A 23,000-nucleotide genomic window follows, 5' to 3' on the forward strand; every position below is an offset into this window, starting at 1 on the left:
CAGTGAGCTGAGATCACACCACTGCACTCCAGCCTGGGTGACAGAGTGAGACTCGGTCTCAAAGATATTGTCAAGAGATGTAAAGACATTCTTTTACATGATCAGTTAGCATGTCTTTATTGTGTTAATTTTTATGTCTTTTTTTTTTTTTTTTTTTTTTTTTTACAGGGTCATGCTCTGTCACCCAGGCTGGAGTGCAGTTGTGCTCACTACAACCTCTGACTCCCAGGATCTAGCAATTCTCCCACCTCAGCCTCCCTAGTAGCTGGGACTACAGGTGTGAGCCACCACCCCTAGTTAATTTTTAAATATTTTTTGTAAAGACAGGGTTTCATTGTGTGGCTCAGACTGGTCTCGAACTCTAGGCTCAAGCTATCAGCCCATCTCAGCTTCCCAAAGTGCTGGGATTACAGGCATGAGCCACTGTGCCTGACCAGTTTTTACATTTAATGCTTCTACCCACCAGAAATTAGTTTTTCTGTATGGTATGATGTACAAGATATGGATATTGAATTGACCCCTGCAGCATGTATTGAAAGGATTATCTTTCCCTAGTTGCACTGCAGTGTAAACTTGGTCATAAATCAGGGGACTATATATGCATATGGCTCCACGTTTGGATTTCCTATTTGTTCTCTTGAGTTGTCTCTCTCTGCATGTACTGCTTTAACTTCTATAACTTCATACATCTTAGAAATCTAGTTATAAAAGTCTTTGAATTGTGGTTTCTTTTCTTGAAGACTCTTGGATAATCTTTTCTCTCAGTATTTCCATATAAAATTTAAATTAATATCTCAATTTCTATAAAAATCTTCTAGGATTTTGATTGGAATGAGAGTAAAATGATTAAGGGAAACCGACATCTTTACAATGTTAAGTCTGAATTAATTAACATGGTAATTCCTTCCCTTTGTCTTTTTAAGTATATTTCAATAATACTTTTTAATTTTATAATTTTCTTTGTGTCTTGCACATCTTTTATTAGATTCGTTTCTAAGTATTTTATGCTTTTATTCTGTTGTAAATGGTACTATGTTAAAATCCTTATTCCTAATTGTTGCTAATATGTAGAACTTGGTGAGGATTTTTATTGTAAGCTGGCTATGTATTCAGCAACTTTGCTAAGTTAGATATCAACTAATACTTCATCTTTACATTCTTTTGAATTTTCTCCAGGAAATACTCATATGATCTGCAAATAATGGCAGTTACATTTTTTTCTCTTTCCAGTCCTAATATCACTTTCTCTTGCTTTATTGAGCTTGATAGGGCCTCCCATCTAATTTTGAATAAAAATGAGAGTAGTTGACACCTTGTTTCACTCCCAGTTTTAGGGGATGAGCCTTCAATAATTTACTAAGTATGATATTTGCTATAAATTGTATGTCAACGCCCTCTACTTGGTTAAGGAAATTACATTCTATTCTTGGTTTGATGAGATTTTTAAAAAATCGTGAATGGGTATTGAATTTTGTCAAAGCATTTTTGGCAGTAACAAAATGAACATGTGGGTTTTCTCCCCTTTTTTTATTGATGCAATGAATTACATTGATTGCATTACAATTCCTGGAATAAGTCTTATTTGTACTGGACCCTGTGACACACTAGTATTTTTCTTAAGGATTGAAGGACATTTCCACCAACTATAAACACTGCCTGCTGACAGGTCTTAGTCATCAACCTTCTCTAGAAATAGCTCTTGACTGAAGAGAGCTGCTTAACCCAATGTCACTTACCCTTCTTGGGATCAATCTGCATCCAGTGTGAATATACACATGCATGAAGATATGAAGAATAGACACCTATATGATATACTCACAAACATGCTATTTTATTCCTGTACATATTCAGTATCTTGTTTTATAGACTATTATAAGGTTATCATGTATCATCCTCTTGAATTGATATTTTTATCATCATGAAATATTTCTACCTCATGAAATATTATTTTCCTTAAATTTTATTCTATCACTTATAATAGTAGAGTAACACCAACTTTCCGTGAATTATCACTTGCATAGTGTATGTATTTCTATTTTTTTATTTTCAATTTTTCTGCAACTTTATATTTAATGGTCCTCTCTTACAAGCAGCATATATTTGTATTTTGTTTTGATGCAGTCTGACAACTTTGTCTTTTAGCCTCTATTCTTTAAATAATTTAATATTTACTAAAATTGCAAACTGATTTACGTTTGTCTATAAACTTAGTTATCTATTAATCTTTTCTGTTTCTTGGTTTCTTGTTTCCATATTTATTGCTTATTTTCAGAATAATACCTGTTTATATTAACACATTACCTCTCTCCCTATTAGCTTATTGGATATATATTATTTTATTATCTTTATTTTAGGGGCTACAACTCATTACAGTCTTTTTCATACATTTGCCATTTCCTTGGCAATGCAAAGATCCCAAACAGCCCATAAAATAGCCTGCCTTTTATGCTATTGTTTTCATGCATTTTAATCCTACATATATTTGAAAACCCACAAGACATTAATATTATTGTTATTTTAATAGTCAATGTTCTCTTACACTATCCACATATTTATCATTTCCAGTGCTCTGCACTCTGTCCTGCATTATGGTGTTTCTATCTGGGATTATTTTCTTTTTGACTGAAAAATTCTCATAAAAGTCACAATACAAAAACCTGATGTGGAAAAATTCCCTTCGTTTTTGTTTGCCTGAAAACGTCTTAATATCGTCTTAATTTTTAAAGCATATTTTCATTGGGTATAGAATTCTAAGTTGTAGATTTTCAACATGTCATTCCATTGTCTTCTCACTTCTTTCATTTTATTGCATGGTCAGCTGTAAGTCTTATTTCCCCTGTTAGGTTTAATTTGTCATTTTTCTCTAATTACTTTTGAGATTTATCAACTTGTCTTTGATTTTCAGCAATTTTTTAAATGAATTTTCTAGATATAGTTTTCTTCTTTATTTAACCTGCTGGGGTTTTGTAGAGTTTCTTGGATCTGTGACTGACGGCTTTTATCTTTTTGGAAAATTCTTAGGCACTATTTCTACAAATATTACATCTGCCCCATTCTGTCTCTCTTCAAATAGAATACTGATTACATGGATGTTAGAACTTTTTTGTATTATATATATATGTAACATATATATATATATACACATGTACATATAAGTATATGTATGGACACACACACATATATTCTGATATGATACATGTATATACATATATATCAGAATGGTCTGTAATAAAATTTTATCCATTTATCTCTATGTGCTTCAATCAATATTTTATTACAAGGTTATGGTATAACATCCTCTTGAATTGATATTGTTATCATTTTGAAAAAATGATATTACCTAAATTCCAGTTTACTACAGGTGTTCTCAGATATGTCAAATCTACTATTAAATTTATCATTATACTTATTTTTTTCAGTGTATTTATTAGTTGCAGTATTTCCATTCAATTCCCCCCTCCTTTTTTTTTTTTTTTTTTTTTTTGAGACTAGGTCTTGCTGTGTCACCCAGGCTGGAGTGCAATGGCACAATCTTGGCTCACTGCAACCTCCACCTCATGGGTTCAAGCGATTCTTCTGCCTCAGTCTCCTGAGTAGCTGGGATTAAAGGCGCATTTCACCATGCCTGGCCAATTTTTGTATTATTAGTAGAGATGGGGTTTCACCTTATTGGCCAAGCTGGTCTTGAACTCCTGACCTCATGATCTGCCCGCCTTGGCCTCCCAAAGTGCTGGGATTACAGGCGTGAGCCACCGCGCCTGGCCAAAAATTCCCCTTTTTTTTTTGTAGATGCTCCTTATCTAATTACTCCGTTATCTAGATTGCCTATGAGACTGTTTCTCTTGTCTTTCTATGTTCATGGTTTTTGGCCATTTAGTCTTGCTTCCTACAAGGTCTGGTGACTTAATTAAAGGACACACATTGTGTATAAAAAAGTACAGTTGCTCTGGATGGTAGTAGCCTATTCCAGAGATAATTTAATTTTCTTCTGGCAAGCAGATAGAATATGAAAAGAACACCTCAATCATGTTTAGGTTATGTTTAATGCATTACTTTCAATGGCAAAAACCACAATTACTTTTACACAGACCTTATATGACTCAGTAAAGGCCCCAAAGGAAATAGTAGAGGTCTTCTTTTTCTCTTTGAGAGTGTAGCTACTAAGTCTTATTTGTCTCGGTTACTTTCCAATCTTTCAAAGAATATTTTACTTAATCTTCATATTTTGTATTTAATTCAGTATGTTTTATTTAGCTTTGATAGTCATGCTTATGACAGTTCCTGCCTTATCTAGAATCCAATTCTCTCTCCTTCCTTATAATATGTTTTAAGGCATATTTGCTTCCAAGACAATTTTCTCTTTGTTTTCTTCCTCACTGGCTATTCCTTCCAACTGTCCTTTACTGCCCTTCGTTCCTTAGACCTCTTCTATTCTGTGTCTACCTGCATTCCTCAGGTGATTTCATCTAGTCATATGGATTTAAATGGCATCTAATGTTGAGAATGGTCCACTTTTTTTTTTCTTTCTGATCGGGACCTCCTAGGAACTGCAGAATTTGATGTCAAGCTCCTTACTGGACATCTCCAATTGCATATCTAATAGGTATCTCAAATAAGTAAAAAAGCCAAGTGTTTGACTCTCCACACCCTATAAACTTACACACAGTATTCTCATCTGGATTGATGGTTACTCACTCTAATCTTCTAGTTGCTCTTTCCAAAATTTTGGGTCATGTTTGACTTAGGTTTTCCTTTCACATTCCTCTTCTAATTTTTCAAAAAAAAATCCTGTTGGTTAAATCCTCAAAATAGATCCAGATTCTAAATTACGATCTTGATTGTTACCACTGAGGTTGGAGTACCATTGTCTCTCACCTGTCAGATTACTTCAATAGACTCCCTTACAGTCTGCTTTTTAACAGAAAAACCAGAAAGATTCTTTAACAATATAATTCAGGTCATGTTACTCATTTGCTCAATACTCTGCAATGGCTTCCCATTTTCCTCATAGTAAAAGTCAATGTTCTTAAAATAACCTGAAAAGTCCTGCACGATCTTTCTCCTATATATATTTTTTTACTTCCTCTCCTACATTTCCCTCCCTCATTTACTCTGCAACAGCGACCCTAACCTTGATATGTTAGGAATATTCTACCGCAGCACTTTGCACTTGCTATTTTTCTGGCCTGGTATATTCTCCAAGATATCCACAAGTACAACTCCCCAACCTCCTTGAAGTTGTAACTGAAACATCACCTTCTCAATAAAGCCTAGTTTAACACCCTATTTAATATTACAATCTGCTATCCGGTTCACCTGCTTTTTCATAGTACTTACCATCTCCTAACATCCAGATATCTGCTTATTTTTAATCTCCTCTACTTATTTTCATCTCATCACTTATTGTCTGCCTCTCTTTGTTAGAATATAAACTTTACAAGGATGTGGGTCATTGTCTATACTGTTCAATAATGTACCCTAAGCACCTGAATTAGATTCTCAAATATGGTTGGGGCTCGATAAATAATTAATTATAGAGCAAAAGAATATGTAAAATCTGACAATTTCTCACCACCTCAAATTGCTATCATCCTAGTCCAAGTTAGCGTTAGCATCATCACTTGCCAGGATAATTGTATTTCCTTCCCAAAAGTTTTCACTATTTTCTGCCATTCCACAGTCATTCCCTATAGAGTAGCCAGAATGATTAGTTTAAAACATAGGGCAAATAATGTCATTCCTCTCACCCAAACCCTCAAAAGCTTCTTCTATCACTCTGAGTAGCCACAATCTGACTCCAGGCTACCTCTCTGACTTCTACTTTTCTTACCAATTTCCTCCTTGCTCACTGCTGTCTGTAATCTTCTAGGCCATTCCTTGAACTACCCAAGCATGCTCCCACTCCAGGGCCTTTATGATTATTGCAATTTTGTTCCAAAACACTTTTTTTCTTAGTGCTTACATGACTTACTTTCCCTCTTCCTGCAGGACTCTGCTCCAGCAATATTTTATTAAGGAAGGTGAATGTCATGTGTAAATCACTCACTTTTTACTTGTTTTTGTGTGTTTTTTTAAAAATAAAATGTAACACTTGAAATATATCGTACTTTCTCCTCACTAGATTTTAAATGCCATATGAACTGAAATTTTTTTTACCATTAATTTCTCAATTGCCTATGGAACATAGTGGGCATTCAATTATTTCTTGAATGAATAAATAAATAAATAGTGCAGCCGTTATGAGCTTAGACTTGGAAGTCGTATAATTCCCTTTATAAAATGAATATTAAACATAGTAATATTGTGTTGGTTAGATGATATTGAAACATGTGAAGAATTTAGTATATTGTCTATAAATATTTAATAAATGGTAGTGATGATGGAAAGAGAAAGCAGGGTCTAGGTTTGGGAACATGAATGAGAAAATTATTATGTGAACACTTTGAATTTTTAGGTGGTTTCTTTCCCGTTATGTTAACAACCCTGCATTGGGTTGGTGTGGTTACCAATTTGTAAAATTTGGGGATGGATTAGGACATTTCTAGCAAGCTTAGCTTTAAAAGCACAGCTGATTCCATTGAGCAAAGGAAGAAAGTCCCTGGAGTAGGTTTCTGCCTTGGGCATCTGTACTTGCACGTATGTGTAGGTTTATATGTGTGGGTATATAGCTGGTCATCATTATGCATAGATTCCATATCTGTGAGTTAATCTACTTACTAAAATTTATTTGTAACCTCCTAAATCCCCCAAATCAATACTTGAGGTGCTTTCACAGTGTTTTTATGGTCATTTGTAGACATGCATGTGCACAAAGCAGTGGAAGCATTGTTTCCTGATAGGTGTGTTTCCAGCTGAAGTCAAACAAGGCAATGCTCTATCATCTTGTTTCACTTCAACAAGTGTCCCTTTTGCTATTTTCCGGCACATATTTTGCATTTTGTGCTTTTTGGTGGTGATTTCATGGTTTAAAATGGACCCTAAGTGTACTGCTGAAGTGCTGTCTGGTGTTTGTAATTGCAAGAAGGCTGTGATGTGCTTTACAGAGAAAATACATGTTTTAGATAAGCTTCATTCAGGCATGAGTTATAGTGCCTTGTCCATGACTGCAATGCTAACGAGTCAACATATAAATTAAATAGGTGTTTTTAAGCACAAACACACATCAAACAAGGTTATCCATTGATTGGCTGATGAAGATGTTGTGACCAGAGACTCACAGGAACCTAATCCTGTATTTTCCCTGGAAGCAAAGATTCAGTATTTACCAATTCAGTGTTTGCAATGACTTTATAGAATTTAATTGCCGCCAACAACATGACCATGTGGATTGTGCTAGCTTCTCTCCAGGCAGGTTCAGTGTGCAAATGAGTGGACAGATATGAATATTAGCCATGTTAACAGTAAACAGATGCTCCATTTCCCATTTAGGTGAATTAGGGTCCATTTTAAACCATGATTAAAATTAAATAGGCAATCCCTTTGGCTCATTCTAAGTGAACAAAAACTTTCTGGGTTGTCTTCTTTAGAAATTCTACTCAGGAGGTAGAAGTGCTGATCCCTCATCAGAAGTTCCCAATGCACAGAAGCATACACTTCCAAAGATCTTCTCCATTAGGGAATAAGTTTAGCATATAAATTAAGAGCACAGACTCTGGAATCCAAAGCCCGGGCTCAGATACAGTCCCCACTACTTCCTACCAATGACTTTAGTGAATAATCTCCCTGATCCTCTGTTCGCTGATCTATAAAATGAGGATAATGATATGATCTACTTCATAATGTTGTTGTGAAGCCTAAGTGAGGTTCCCAGGAATAATGATTAACAGGGGGCTTCATACATACATAGTAAGTGTTCAACATTCACTGGCCATTACTATTCTTGGAGTAATAATAATTGTTGAAAATTTGGATTTCCTTTCCTCCAGGAATGGTAAAACTGACAGTTTAAAATAAATTGGATAGGATTCAAAAAATGTCCATGCAGTTACACTTCTAATTCACTCTCCTGCCTCCAGCATTTCTTTCAGAATCCCAAGGAATACATGTTCTGACATACCACATGAAAATCCTGGCCCAGGCCTTAGTTTAGACTCCTTTCCTTGAAAAAGAACAAGGCAGGACTAAGGGCTAAGAATGCGGTGAAAAGAGGAAAGGGCAGCTCCCTGTCTTGAGGGTCCTGTTGCTCTTAATCTCTCCTCTCCACTCCACTTCCCACATCTCGATGTATCCGGGGACCACTTCTACAGCAAGTGCCTGACAACTTCCTTATGGAATATATATCCCTGCTAAAGAATCCAGATCATAGATTTTGATCTTCATTGTAAGTTTAGTATGTCAAAGCTGGAGGACTCTTAAAGGTTAGTATCTAGACAGAAGGAGATGGTTAATTTTATGTGTTAACTTGACCAGGCATGGGGTACCTACACATTTAGTCAAGCATTATTCTGGGTGTGTCTTCGAGGAAATTTTTGGATGAGATTAACATTTGAATCAGTAGACTGCCTTTCCCAATGCAGGTGAACCTCATGCAATCCATTGAAGGCTTGAATAGGAAGGAACTCATGCTGCCTTACTGCCTTCAAGCTGTGATATCAGTTTTTCCTGCCTTTGGACTCAAACTAAAACATTGACTCTCCTGGGCTCTAGTGTGCCTGCATTTGGACAGGAACTACACTATTGGCTCTCCTGGGAGTCTAGCTTGCTGACTGTAGATCTTGTTACTGGTAAACATCCACAATCACATGAACCAATTCCTTACAGTATCTCTTTCTCTCTCTACACACACACACACACCCATTAGTTATGTTTATCTGGAGAACCAATACACAGGGATCGGAATAATGCCTGGCATATGTTGCATGCCCTTCTAGATCCCTGGTAGACCTTCTCCATTGAGAACAAATGGGTCTTCTCATCACAGTGCTTCAGGAAGTGAGACAGTTCAGAGCTGGGCTCAGGGCTTAGTTCTCTCAACTTCTAGCCTGGAGCTGTCTTCATTCCCCGGCAGCCTCTACCTACATGACATATTTTCTTCAGCTCCATGTCAGCTGATACAGTTTGGCTGTGTCCCCACCCAAATCTCATCTTGAACTGTAGCTCCTCCCATAATTCTCACTTGTTGTTGGAGGGACCTGGTGGGAGATAACTGAATTATGGTGGTGGTTTCCCCCATACTTTTCTCGTGGTAGTGAATATGTCTCATGAGACCTGATGGTTTTATAAAGGGGAAACCCCCTTCGCTTGGCTCCCATTCTCTCTTGCCTGCAGCCACGTAAGATGTGCCTTTTGCCTCCCGCCATGATTGTGAGGCCTCCCCAGGCATGTGGAACTGTAAGTCCATTATGCCTCCTTTTCTTTATAAATTACCCAGTCTGGGGTTTGTCTTTATCAGCAGTGTAAAAATGGACTAGTACATCAGCCTTATAGACTCTCCACATAAAATGGAATAAAGACCTTTTGGGGCAAATGACATGCCTCAGGCATGTCTAAGCAAAGTCTAAGCTTAGAATATTTGTTCATTTATCTACAAGCTGTGTGACATTGGGCATGTTACTTGACCTTAACCTACATAAGCTTGTGAGCCTGGGTTTTCTCATCTGAGAAATGGGGGAAATAACTATACTTTCCCCACAAGGAGGTTTTCAAGATTATATATAAAGTATTTAGCATACTCTCTGGCATACAGGCATGTTAAAGAAAAAAATTATTCATGACATTTGTTAAAGCAGTAAAGCAGACTTTATTCAGGACTATCAACATAGGTTATAGGGACTACTGTAATGGGGTTTTGTAGTAGAAGAGAGAGATTGAAATGCAACAAGGGAAAGTGGAAATTTATAGCCAAACAGCATGGTGAGTGGGGTTTAGTGGACGGAAAATTACCAATAGAAAACATCAGGAGTAAGAGAGGATTCTGGCTAAACAAACCTGGCAGGCTCTTGCTGAAGACAGGCCAAGGTGATCATACATCACCTGGGAGATGGTGGAGGGTGAAGAACTCAATCAAATATCAAGGGTGGGGGATTCTGGCTATACCAACTTAGCAAGATTCTTGCTAAAATTGGGTGATGCAAAAACAGACATAGAAGTCCAAAAGTCAAGACCTAGATGGGACAAGGATTCAGAAAAGTCTAACTAAAGTTGGGTTAAGGAGAGGAGTTTTGTCAGTAAGCATTCAAAAGTGTTAGCTTTAAAAAAAAAAAATTATCACCCAGACCACTATCAGATTCTTAGAATACTCAATCTAATATTATTTATTCATTTAGGAACCCCATGCAAAGTTGATCAGACAGTAAACCAGTGAGGTCTGTGTGGATACTCACCAAATCAATTATACCAATGTTATTCCAGCCTTGCATTATAGGGAGAAAAGAAATAAACGTGGGGATGACCCAGCAGCCTCCCAGCATTAATGCGATGCGCAAAGGGGTCATCTTGTTCCTATAGACCAAAGGCTGGCAGCAGATGGCGTAATACCTGGAGAGAGAATAGAGGGCAGAGCATAGGCATGGGCAGGGAGGAATGGGAGGGAGAGAAAAGAGAATATATGAGAGAAAAGGGGAGGAAGAGGGGATGGAGCAAGGGATAGAGAACAGCAAACATTGAGGAGAAGAGTCGGAGGGGAAGCAGAGAATAAAAATAAGGAAATAAAAGAAAGAATAAAGGGTAAAAAGAGGAGAGCAAGTGGCAGAGGAAGGGAAAAAGAAGGAAGAGAGAGAAAAGAACAGAGGAAAGGAAAAGTGATTATATAATACAACATGATATACTGGCCTGTGAGTTTCTGTTAATATAAATACTAATATATACTTTGGGTCACATCTGAGAATCATTGCCTGCAGTTGGCCCCACAGTCCTCTCCATCTCCCAATATCTGGAGGAGCTCCACACACACCAGAAGGTCTTTTCTATTTCTGGCACTGTTCCAACACTATCCCGATGCCTGTGCATTGAGGAGTCTCTGCCCAGCCCTCTGGGCCTCAGTATCCAGGCAACTGTAATCTATTTGATTACAACTTGAGGTGACCCAGACATAGCTCTACATCTGGGCTCTAACCACTGTGTCTCAGATTTGTCCCCTTACCCTTGATCACCTGCCTACGTGGAAGTGGAGCTCTAAGTCCGTGTTTTTTTTTTGAATTGTGGTTCAAGGATTCCCCTCCATCTCCCCATCACTGCCATGCTGAATCAAACTCACCTGAGGAAGCCTTTTTAAAACGCAGATCCCAAGGATCTCCTGAATCAGAGCCTGTTGGTGAACAACCTGGAGCTTGCATGTTGACAAGTGTGAGTTATTACTAAGTGTGAGTTATTGTTAAGGATACTCAGTTTCCTCCTTCCAAACACGTACACTTCTTGGCATCCTTATGGCTGGATAGGACCAAGGGACTAGTCCTGACCAATGAATCATGAACAGAATTGACATGCATCACTTCTGGGACAAACCATTTAACTGTTTCTGGGATACTAAGAATGTAAAATTTTGAATATTTCCTGCTCCATCATTTCCTGTCTACTGGATGAGACCACCCCACTTCCATTTATTAGGGTCTGACCTCTCTCATGGGACACAGTGCTCACTATCTTTTGATGCCGTATTCTGCCTATGATACTAGCTTTCTTCCTGCCTCCAGAAAGAGGTACAGTCTGCCCATTCAACAGTCTGGCCTCTAACTTCTAGACCGATCCTGCATGTTACTCTGGCCTTGGAGATCACCTCTTCCATGCCCAGGCATGGCATGTAATTTCACAACAGGCAGAATGCTACAGTAGATCTATCATTCATTTCTCTTTGGGAGAGTACAAAATAGAAATGCAAAAAGAGCCTGGAGGCTGTCTATTCTTTAAGGTTTTATACCATTTAATGATGAACCACCCTCATACACCCCTCATTTTATGCAGTTCACTTTGTTAATTTTTCCCACCTCTTCTTTTCTTTTCTTAATTCAAAGCCTAACTAACAAAACAATGGCTATATTCTTTGAAGAGGTGGTAGTAGGATGGGTTGAGAGAGAGGGTGGAATGAGGAGAGCCCCGTGTTGGAGCATGAGGAGCAGGTGCCTCAGGAGCAGGGAGAGGAGAAATACCCCGTTTCCTACAAGGCACTGAGGAGCAGCTGACAACATTGTGCCAAAAGCTCCTTGTAGCTGGCAAGCTCGGTGGGGTGTCCTGATCTGGGCCAGAGTGCAAGAAACAACAAATCAAAGAATGGGAGACTGTCTTGCTCAGAAAAACCATTGTCTCCATTATAATTCTGACATGGCTGCAAAATCAAACTAAAGATAACTCAGTCATTGAAAGAATCATGATTAACTGGATTCCCTCTATACTGTTGGCTTACAAGAAAGACAAATTATATCTGAGTAGCAAATTTTTCTGAATGGTGATATTCATAATCATCAGAGGTTTATTATTAACATAGAATTAATGATGAATTTGAAGTGGATGAAATATACTCTTTTTTTTCAAATTTTGTTTCCTTCTTGATTTCCTGTTAGGGGGCAAGTTTCTTTCCATTTGGCATCCTTCTTCCTTTCTCTTGTTAATAACACTTCAAATCCTTCGGGAGTTATCTCTTTGCTGTTGCTATAGTGCTGTTGGGAAAACAAATGATGGGGCTTTGACTTTTCTAGCCTACGGGTGACCCGATCAGACTTTCTCCTAGGACTCAATGTCCTGCAGAGGGATGCAAGGTGGGCAAGTCAGCAGAGGGCTTTTTATCTCAGCAGCAGCCCCCTGGTAGGGCTGGGGATTCATTCCTGCTCCTTGGATCTTTTGCAGCATGCTCTTACCCATCAAGTCCTCACTCCTTAGCTCTCTCTTTAAATAAACCACCTCATATATTTCCAATAAATTCTCTTTTTGCTTAAGCTGGTGTCATGGGTTGAATTGTGTCCTTCCTCTTCCAAAAGATATGTTGAATTCCCAACTCTCAGTAACCTTGGAATGTGACCTTATTTAGACATAGGATTTTAAAAGAGGCAATCAAATTAAAATGAGGTCTTCAGGGTGATCCTGAATCCAATGTGACTGATGTCCTTATGAAAAGAAAAATTTTGACACAGAAACTGATATGCACAGTACGAAGGTGGCCATGAGAAGATGGAAGATTGGAGTGATGCATCCATAAGCCAAGGAACACTTAAAGTTGCCAGCAACCAGCAGAAGCCAGGAAGAGGCAAGAAAGAATCCTTCCCCTACAAGTTCCAGAGGGATAATCGCCCTATTGATACCTTTATTTCAGACTTCTAGCCTTTAGAGCAGTGAGACAATAAGTGTGTATTGTTCTAAGCCATCCAATTTGTGGTACCTGTTATGACAGCTTTAGCAAACTAATACAGTTGGCTAATAACAATCTCTTGCTTGCAAGAAAAGTGTACCGCTTCACACAGAGCAGTGAAACTGGCTTGAATGCCAGATATATCTTTCATAGTATACTTAAGTAAGAATATCTTTTGTTTCATTCAATATACTTTCAGATCATAGCTCAAGTTTTGGCATCCTTTCTTCTATTATCCCAAAAAGGCAATAGAGGGATAAATGACGAATGAATTCTGCCCTATCTTTGTTGTGTAATCAATATAATTTTCGAGGTTTAGAATGAGGTGCCGAGATGTTGCCAAGTAAAGAGCAGATTTCAGGAATTTTGGTTGGATCTCTAACATCACAAAAATCCAAAAGTTCAAAAACACAAGGCCAAATTAAGTATCCTATAGGGCACTGTTCACCACAACCAAGGTATGGAACCTACCTAAGCATTTATTAGTGGATAAATGAATATAGAAAATGTAGCATATATATACATGATGGGATATTATTCCATCATAAAAAAAATAAAATCCTGTCATTTCCAGCAGCATGGATGGAACTGGAGGACATTATGTTAAGTGAATAAGCCAGGCACAGAAGGACAAATATTGCATGTTGTCACTCATGTGAGGGAGCTAAGAAAATTGATCTCACGGAGGTAAAGCATAAAATGATGGTTACCACAGGCTGGGAGAGGGGCAGTATGTAGGGGGAGTATGAAGAGGGGTCAGCGAATGCATACAAAAATACAATTAGATAGTGGGAATAAGATCTAGTGTTTGGGCAGCACAAGTGGGTAACTTGTTAACAATCATTTATTGTATCTTTCAAAATAGCTAGAGGAATAGATTTGGAATGCTCTCAACACAAAGAAATGATAAATGTTTGAGGTGATGGATATCCCAACTACCCTGATTTGATCACTACACATTGTATGCTTGTATCAAAATATCACATGTACCCCATAAGTATGTACAACTATTATGTACCCATAAAATTTAAAATATTTTACATAAATAAATAATATCTTGCAGGACAAAAAGTACGTTTCATAAAGCAGGATGTCTTACCTGAGAAGATTCTTTGATTTCCATAAATGGATATGGATGTTTAGAGGGTTATGTTGGGAAAATAACAGAATTTACAAGAGGGCTTTAGAATTTATGGTTATATTGGTGCTCATAACAGTTTTATGAAAGGCTTTCTTTCTAAATCTAGCTTGCCCAGGGCTATTGCCAGTTTCCCTTGACATAATGATCATCCCATGAACAATAATATTGCCCTACATTCTGTTGTCCAAATGTTCTATGCTTTAATTTGCTTTACCCTAGATTTCTAGGAGCTGCTGCTATATAGAATTAAATAGTGGTAACAGGTTTCCTTCTAAAATTCAACTTAAAGGAGGATACTGTGAATGTAGTACACACTTTACCAATCCCTTACACATTTTTTTATTTGAAACAGAATCCTGTTCTGTTGCCCGGGCTGAGGTGCTTATGTGATCTTGGCTCACTGCAACCTCCGCCTCCCAGGCTCAATTGATTCACCTGCCTAGCTTCCTGAGTAACTGGGAATACAGGCGTGCACCACCACATCCAGCTAATTTTTATATTTTTAGCAGGGACAGGGTTTCACTATGTTGGCTAGGCTTGTCTCAAATTCCTGGCCTCAAGTGATTCACCCGCCTCAGTCTCCCAAAGTGCTGTGATTACAAACATGAGCCACCACACCTGGCCCCCTTACACATTTTACATATACAGTCAGTTCCCTGGAAAATGCTTGCCAGAAGTAAAGTGCTTGGACAATGAGCCCACCTCGAAGGGGGCTAAGGTGGAATACATCAAAACATGCCCAAACACAGATGTAGAAAGTTGCTCTTGCAGGATCTAGGGTGGTTAGGGAAGGGTGGGAAGAATCCTTTAACTCCTTTTTTAAAATTATCAATAAGTAAAGGGGGAAAAAGGATTTTATTTTACTTAAATTTAAATTAGGTTAGGTAGATTGTTAGTGACAGGTAAGGATATGAATAAGAAAAATACTGAATTACGTCTAGGTATATGTTTTACTTGTATTTTGACCTCTACAGCTTCTTCAATCTGGTCCTGTGTCTTACAGTAAACATAAGTTGATTTTTGAGTGGCATTGAGTATAGAACATAAGGTTCTTATTTGGAGCTCAAATTCTAGCATCTACTTAACTTTATGTGCTGAAGATTCACACCAAGACCTGGCACCTTTGAGGCAGCAGCCCTAAATAAGTCACCTCATATCCTTCCAATGTCTTTCTGATCTTTGCTTTCGAGCAAAAAATCTAGAAAAGTAAACATCCTCTGAAGGCTGGACTCAAGAATGCAAATTAAGTAGGTGAAAAAAAATCACTGAATAAAGGGATTAATAAAAATTGAGTTCTAGTGTTAACCGATGGTGCTTCCTTAAAATTTTAATATTTGTCTGTAGATAAGACTAGATAGAAATCTGATAACTTGACTTTTATATATTGCAGTTGATTTTCAATTCCTATATTTGGATTATAATGTCCCTGTTAATAACAAAAAGGAAACTGACCTATCATGAACTATTCCTGCAACACATAAACACCACCACTAGACAGAATTAGCTAATTAAATTTGCAAGTTCTTTGGAGGGAGGTAAGGCAAAATGCACTGGCTGATTTGATAATAATAGCTAGTATTTATTTACTGACCAAGGGCTCTGCCCATTTGATCTCATTTAACCCGCACAACTATTAGATTGGTGCAAAATAATCGTGGTTTTTGCCATCAAGAATAATGGCAAAAACCATGATTATTTTGCACCAACCTAACACTTCTGAGACAGGAACTATAAATATATCCATTTTGCAGATGAGGAAAGGGAAGCACAGGAGTGTTCGAAATTTGCCCAGTCTCACAGGTGGTAAGAACTGAGCTGGCATCTAGCCCAGGCAGCCTGACTCAAGAGCCAGGACATAAACCTCCTATCATTTCACTCAGCTGCCTTTCCCATTGAAAAGCCATTTTGGAAACAATAAAAAAAAACATACTGAATCTCAGAACTTGAAGGATGCTGAGAATCATGAAATCCTCAAGTCCTCTGACATGGTTTGGCTGTGTACCCACCCAAATCTCATCTTAGATTGTGGCTCCCACAATTCCCATGTGTTGTGGGAGGGACCAAGTGGGAGGTGATTGAATCATGGGGGTGAGTCTTTCCCGTGTTGTTCTCATGACAGTGACCGGGTCTCACAAGATCTGATGGTTTTATAAAGGGGAATTTCACTGCACAATCTCTCTTATCTAGTCTGCTGCCATGTGAGACATGGCTTTCACCTTCTGCCATGATTGTGAGGCTTCCCCATCCACATTGAACTGTGAGTCCATTGAATCTCTTTCTTTTGTAAATTGCCCAGTCTTGGGTATGACTGGGCAGCATGAAAATGGACTAATACAATAAATTGGTACCAGGAGTGGGGTGCTGATGAAAAGATAACCGAAAATGTGGAAGTGACTTTGGAACTGAGTAACAGGCAGAGGTTGGAACGGTATGGAGGACTCAGAAGAAGACAGGAAGATGTGAGAAAGTTTGGAACTTTCTTAAGACTTGTTGAATGGCTTTGGCCAAAATGCTGATAATGATATAGACAGTAAAATCCAGGCTGAGGTGGTCTCAGATAGAGATGAGAAACTTGCTGGGAACTGGAGCAAAGGTGGCTCTTGTTATGATTTAGCAAAGAGATTGGTGGCATTTTACCCCTGCCTTAGAGATTTGTGGAACTTTCAACAGGAGAGAGATGATTTCGGGTATCTGATGGAAGAAATTTCCACCATCAGGAAGAAATGTTAAGCAGCAAAGCATTCAAGAGGTGACTTGGGTGCTGTTAAAAGCATTTAGTTTTATAAGGAAAGCAGAGCATAAAAGTTTGGAAAATTTGCAGCCTGACAATAAAATAGAAAAGAAAATCCCATTTTCTGAGGAGAAATTCAAGCTGGCTGCAGAAATTTCCATAAGTAACAAGAAGCTGAATGTTAATCCCCAAGACAATGGAGAAAATGTCTCCAGGCCATGTTAGAGGTCTACGTGGCAGCTCCTTCTATCACAGGCCTGGAAGCCTAGGAGAAAAAATGGTTTTGTGAGCCAGGCCCAGGGTCCCTGTACTATGTGCAGCCTAGGAAATTGGTGTCGTGTGTCCCAGCTACTCCAGGCATGGCTGAAAGGGGCCAACATAGAGCTCAGGCCATAGCTTCAGAGGGTGCTTCCATGTGGTGTTAAGCCTGCGAGTACACAGAAGTCAAGAATTAAGGTTTGGGAACCTCCACCTAGATTACAGAGGATGTATGGAAATGCCTGGATGCCCAGGCAGAGGTTTGCTGCAAAGGCAGGGCCCTCATGAAGAACCTCTGCTAGAGCACTGCAGATGGGAAAAGTTGGGTTGGAGCCCCTGTGCAGAGTCCCTACTGGGGCACCAACTAGTAGAGCTGCGAGAAGAGGGCCAGCATCTCCAGACCCCAGAACCGGAGATCCACCAAGAGCTTGCACCATGCACCTTGAAAAGCTGCAGACACTCAATGCCAGCCTGTGAAAGCAGATGGGAGGGAATCTGTACTTAGCAAAGCCACAGCAGTGGAGCTTCCCAAGACCATGGGAACCTACCTCTTGCACCAGCATGACCTGGATGTGAGACATGGATTCAAAGGAGATCATTTTGGAGCTTTAAGATTTTACTGCCCCACTGTATTTCAGACTTGCATGGGGCCTGTAGCCCCTTTGCTTTGCTCAATTTCTTCCATTTGGAATGGCCATATTTACCCAATGCCTGTACCCTCATTTTATCTAGAAAGTAATTAACTTGCTTTTGATTTTACAGGCTCATAGGCAGAAGGGACTTGCCTTGTCTCAGATGAGATGTTGGACTGTGGACTTTTGATTTAATACCAAAATGAGTTAAGACTTTTGAGGGACTGTTGGGAAGGCATTATTGGTTTTAAAATGTGAGGATGTGAGATTTGGGAGAAGCCAGAGGTGGAAGGATATGGTTTGGCTGTGTCCCCACCCAAACCTCCTCTTGTATTGTGGCTCCCACAATTCCCATGTGTTGTGGGAGGAACCCAGTTGGAGGTGGTTTAATCATGGGGTGGGTGTTCCCCATGCTATTCTCATGATGGTGAATGGGTCTCAAAAGATCTGATGGTTTTATAAAGGGGAGTTTCCCTGTACAAGCTCTCTTCTCTTGTCTGCCACCATGTGAGATGTGCCTTTCCCCTTCTGCTATGATTGTGAGTCCTCCCTAGTCACATAGAATTGTGAGTCCATTAAACCCCTTTCTTTTGCAAATTGCCAGGTCTTCAGTATGTATTTATCAGCAGTGTGAAAACGGGCTAATACATCCCCTCTAAAATGAAGTGTGTATCCAAACCCGCTTAATTTTTCTAGGGATTTGGAATTCACCAGGTCCTACTGCAGTACATTCTAAACTTAAGGGCATCCTAAAGTTAAGAAAGTTTCCTCCAAAAATCAATTTTTGGTAACTTGTAGTTTTTCCCTCTGGCTTAATTTAAATTTCTATCTAATTCTTTTTCTGCATGGTGGTTCTAGAGACATCTGAAGAGAGCTTTTACATCCCTCTGAAGTCTTATTTTCTGCAGGTAAAAAATTCCCCGTTGCTCTAAACCAGGGGTGACTTTGCTCACCAGGGGACATTTGCCAATGTCTGGAGACTTTGTTGTTGTTGTTGTCACAATTGGGAAGGAAATGCTACTGGCATCCAGTGGGTAGAGGTCAGGAATGCTGCTCAACATCCTACAGTGCCCCAATAACAATACTGGTCTATGTCAGTAGTGCTGAGATTGAGGACCCCTGGTTTAGATGAGGGGATTTTCCCCAATAGCAGGAGTGGAGCTCCTTGTCCTCTATATGTGCTATAACATGTCATTATCTCTTAAGAGTGGGGTGCCACAAGGACAGCACTATGTTCTGGTGCATCCTATATGGACCAAAAACCACTGCATTGCCTTCCGCTTTGCTCACCATAACTTAATATAGCTTGGGGATACCCAGAAGCACAGGACACCTGTGCCCCTAAAAAAGAAAATGATCTAGGACAAGAGGTGGGAAAACTGTCCCCCAACTGATGTATAAGTTCCATGAGGACAGCAATGTTTGCCTTGTTCTGTTTTGTGTCCATGATGGCTAGTACAATGCCAGATATACTGTGGATACTGACAAACTGGATTTTTAAAATGTAATAAACTCTCAATCACTACCAAGTACAATAAATTCCATTAAAATATGTTACCAGGTTTTGGAGATGTGAACAGGCATATCTAGCAGAGGGATGGGGAAAGGCTTTCTTCAATAGTGGTTTTTTAAGTCAAATGTTAGAGACTGGATCAGGATGGTGGAGAAGAAAGTGTAATCTAGGTGCTGTAGACAGCACGGCCAAGGCCTGAAGAGAGAAATTATATATGTGAAATACATACCCATAAATGTATATTCCTATATCTATATAGCCCTATAAACATAAGAGTAAAGTTAATGAAATTGTAGGGTGTTCACAAGGAAGCAGACAAAAATAAGCCTAAAAAGGCTGACTGGGGCACGTCTCAGAGCAGTGGTTCTCAAATTGTATCATCTGTCAGAATCACTTAGAGGATTTGTTGAAACACAGATTGCTGGTAGGTCTTGAGTGAGGCCCAATAATTTGCATTTTTGATATGTTTCCAGGTGATGCTGTTGCTAGTGGATTGGAGACCACACTTTGAGAACCATTGTCTTAGAGGTTTTGAATGTTAGGCTAGGAGGAGTTACCAAAAGATTTTTAAGCTGGAAAACGTCCATCGTAATCAATATTGCTGTGTGCTTTTCTAAATAAGCTGAATTAAAACGAAGTCAAGAGAAGGAGTTGTTGATTCATATGCTAGGTGGACAGTGTTTAACAGGAAAAGTAATTGTCTCATCTCAGGAATACATGAATCAGCAAGATTTGTTCTCCAGCCTTCCATTGGGTATCTCCCATTCTTCCTTAACCAGAAAACTTTTACAAAGTAGTTAAATGAATGTTCAAATGATGAGTGAGGTTCCAGATGGCCAGGATTAACTAAAATGAAGCAAGGATATTTACAAAGTAATTTCTTATGCAAAACATTTCAAAAGTATTGCTCATAAAACTCCATTAAAATCCGCTTTTGTAGACCCAGCCACCAGCTTCTCCCACTGCAGCCATGTGCAAATGTGTGATCAAATTGCTTTTAAATGTCTCTGGGGACACAATTTACTTTGACAACTCTTAGTAGGCAGCCATGTATTTTAAGCTCCATGCTAATCCCTTCCGTGCTCCTTCGGCAATTAAGGAAAATTCTACCGCCTCACTTCCTGCCCTCCCAACCACAGAAAAGGCACAAGAAGCAATGATAATAAGTTGGAATTCTAGACTGTCAGAATTGGAGGAGATAGTAGCAGTCAACTTTATGTCTTCATAATTGGGTACCAACTTTCCCTGCCTTAACTCCTTAGTAGCTCTGTGGTCTTAGAATCAGTTACTAACCTCAAGAAGATCCAGCTTCTTCATCTTTTTTTTTTTTATTATACTTTAAGTTTTAGGGTACATGTGCACATTGTGCAGGTTAGTTACATATGTATACATGTGCCATGCTGGTGCGCTGCACCCACTAACTTGTCATCTAGCATTAGGTATATCTCCCAATGCTATCCCTCCCCCCTCCCCCCACCCCACAACAGTCCCCAGAGTGTGATGTTCCCCTTCCTGTGTCCATGTGATCTCATTGTTCAATTCCCACCTATGAGTGAGAATATGCAGTGTTTGGTTTTTTGTTCTTGAGATAGTTTACTGAGAATGATGACTTCCAATTTCATCCATGTCCCTACAAAGGACATGAACTCATCATTTTTTACAGCTGCATAGTATTCCATGGTATATATGTGCCACATTTTCTTAATCCAGTCTATCATTGTTGGACATCTGGGTTGGTTCCAAGTCTTTGCTATTGTGAATAATGCCGCAATAAACGTACGTGTGCATGTGTCTTTATAGCAGCATGATTTATAGTCCTTTGGGTATATACCCAGTAATGGGATGGCTGGGTCAAATGGTATTTCTGGTTCTAGATCCCTGAGGAATTGCCACACTGACTTCCACAATGGTTGAACTAGTTTACAGTCCCACCAACAGTGTAAAAGTGTTCCTATTTCTCCACATCCTCTCCAGCACCTGTTGTTTCCTGACTTTTTAATGATTGCCATTCTAACTGGTGTGAGATGGTATCTCATTGTGGTTTTGATTTGCATTTTTCTGATGGCCAGTGATGATGAGCATTTTTTCATGTGTTTTTTGGCTGCATAAATGTCTTCTTTTGAGAAGTGTCTGTTCATGTCCTTTGCCCACTTTTTGATGGGGTTGTTTGTTTTTTTCTTGTAAATTTGTTTGAGTTCATTGTAGATTCTGGATATTAGCCCTTTGTCAGATGAGTAGGTTGCGAAAATTTTCTCTCATTTTATAGGTTGCCTGTTCACTCTGATGCTGTTTCTGCTGCTCATGGGTAGGAAGAATCAATATCGTGAAAATGGCCATACTGCCCAAGGTAATTTACAGATTCAATGCCATCCCCATCAAGCTACCAATGCCTTTCTTCGCAGAATTGGAAAAAACTACTTTAAAGTTCATATGGAACCAAAAAAGAGCCTGCATCGCCAAGTCAATCTTAAGCCAAAAGAACAAAGCTGGAGGCATCACACTACCTGACTTCAAACTATACTACAAGGCTACAGTAACCAAAACAGCATGGTACTGGTACCAAAACAGAGATATAGATCAATGGAACAGAACAGAGCCCTCAGAAATAATGCCGCATATCTACAACTATCTGATCTTTGACAAACCTGAGAAAAACAAGCAATGGGGAAAGGATTCCCTGTTTAATAAATGGTGCTGGGAAAACTGGCTAGCCATATGTAGAAAGCTGAAACTGGATCCCTTCCTTACACCTTATACAAAAATCAATTCAAGATGGATTAAAGACTTAAACGTTAGACCTAAAACCATAAAAACCCTAGAAGAAAACCTAGGCATTACCATTCAGGACATAGGCATGGGCAAGGACTTCATGTCTAAAACACCAAAAGCAATGGCAACAAAAGCCAAAATTGACAAATGGGATCTAATTAAACTAAAGAGCTTCTGCACAGCAAAAGAAACTACCATCAGAGTGAACAGTTTCTTCATCTTTAAAGTTAGAATAATTATGTCAACCTCCATTTATGCCTCTCCTTCACTGTGAGAATTGATGAAATAATATGTTTAAAACATAGGAAGTTCTTGGCACATAAATATCTGTTTAATACATATTATTATAAACAGACTCAAATATATTTTGGAATTATGAGCTCTACCTTATTTAACAAATAATAAAAAGCCACTTGGTTCAACATCTTTCCCTAACAGTTGATTCTAAGAAATATAAAGGTGAATGAATTGGTCTTTAAAGGCAAATGAAAGCATTAAGACCATATTTGTTATGTGCAATGGAGTTGGTTACATGTAAGATCTAGTAATCATACATTGTCGCTTAAGCTGCTGAGTTTTGATGTAGATGTTACATGCCAATAGATAACAACAGGGTAAACAGGTCATGTATAGCTTGGCAAAACCTTCCAACTGGGTTCCCTGGCCACCTCTTAATAGGT

At 38.9% G+C, this 23,000-nt stretch overlaps 1 protein-coding gene across 1 annotated transcript in view; it reads right to left on the reverse strand.

Annotated features, from left to right (window-relative positions):
• The window catches only part of HTR4 (5-hydroxytryptamine receptor 4), a 114,562-nt gene that overhangs the window by 62,463 nt on the left and 29,099 nt on the right, over nt 1-23,000 (reverse strand). The window contains exon 4 of the mRNA XM_063705977.1: nt 10,323-10,476. Coding sequence (XP_063562047.1) covers nt 10,323-10,476 — 154 coding nt within the window. The remainder of the gene's footprint in view (nt 1-10,322; nt 10,477-23,000) is intronic.

The sequence above is a fragment of the Gorilla gorilla genome, chromosome 4, assembly GCF_029281585.2.
Source record: "Gorilla gorilla gorilla isolate KB3781 chromosome 4, NHGRI_mGorGor1-v2.1_pri, whole genome shotgun sequence".
In the NCBI taxonomy this organism is placed as follows: domain Eukaryota; kingdom Metazoa; phylum Chordata; class Mammalia; order Primates; family Hominidae; genus Gorilla; species Gorilla gorilla.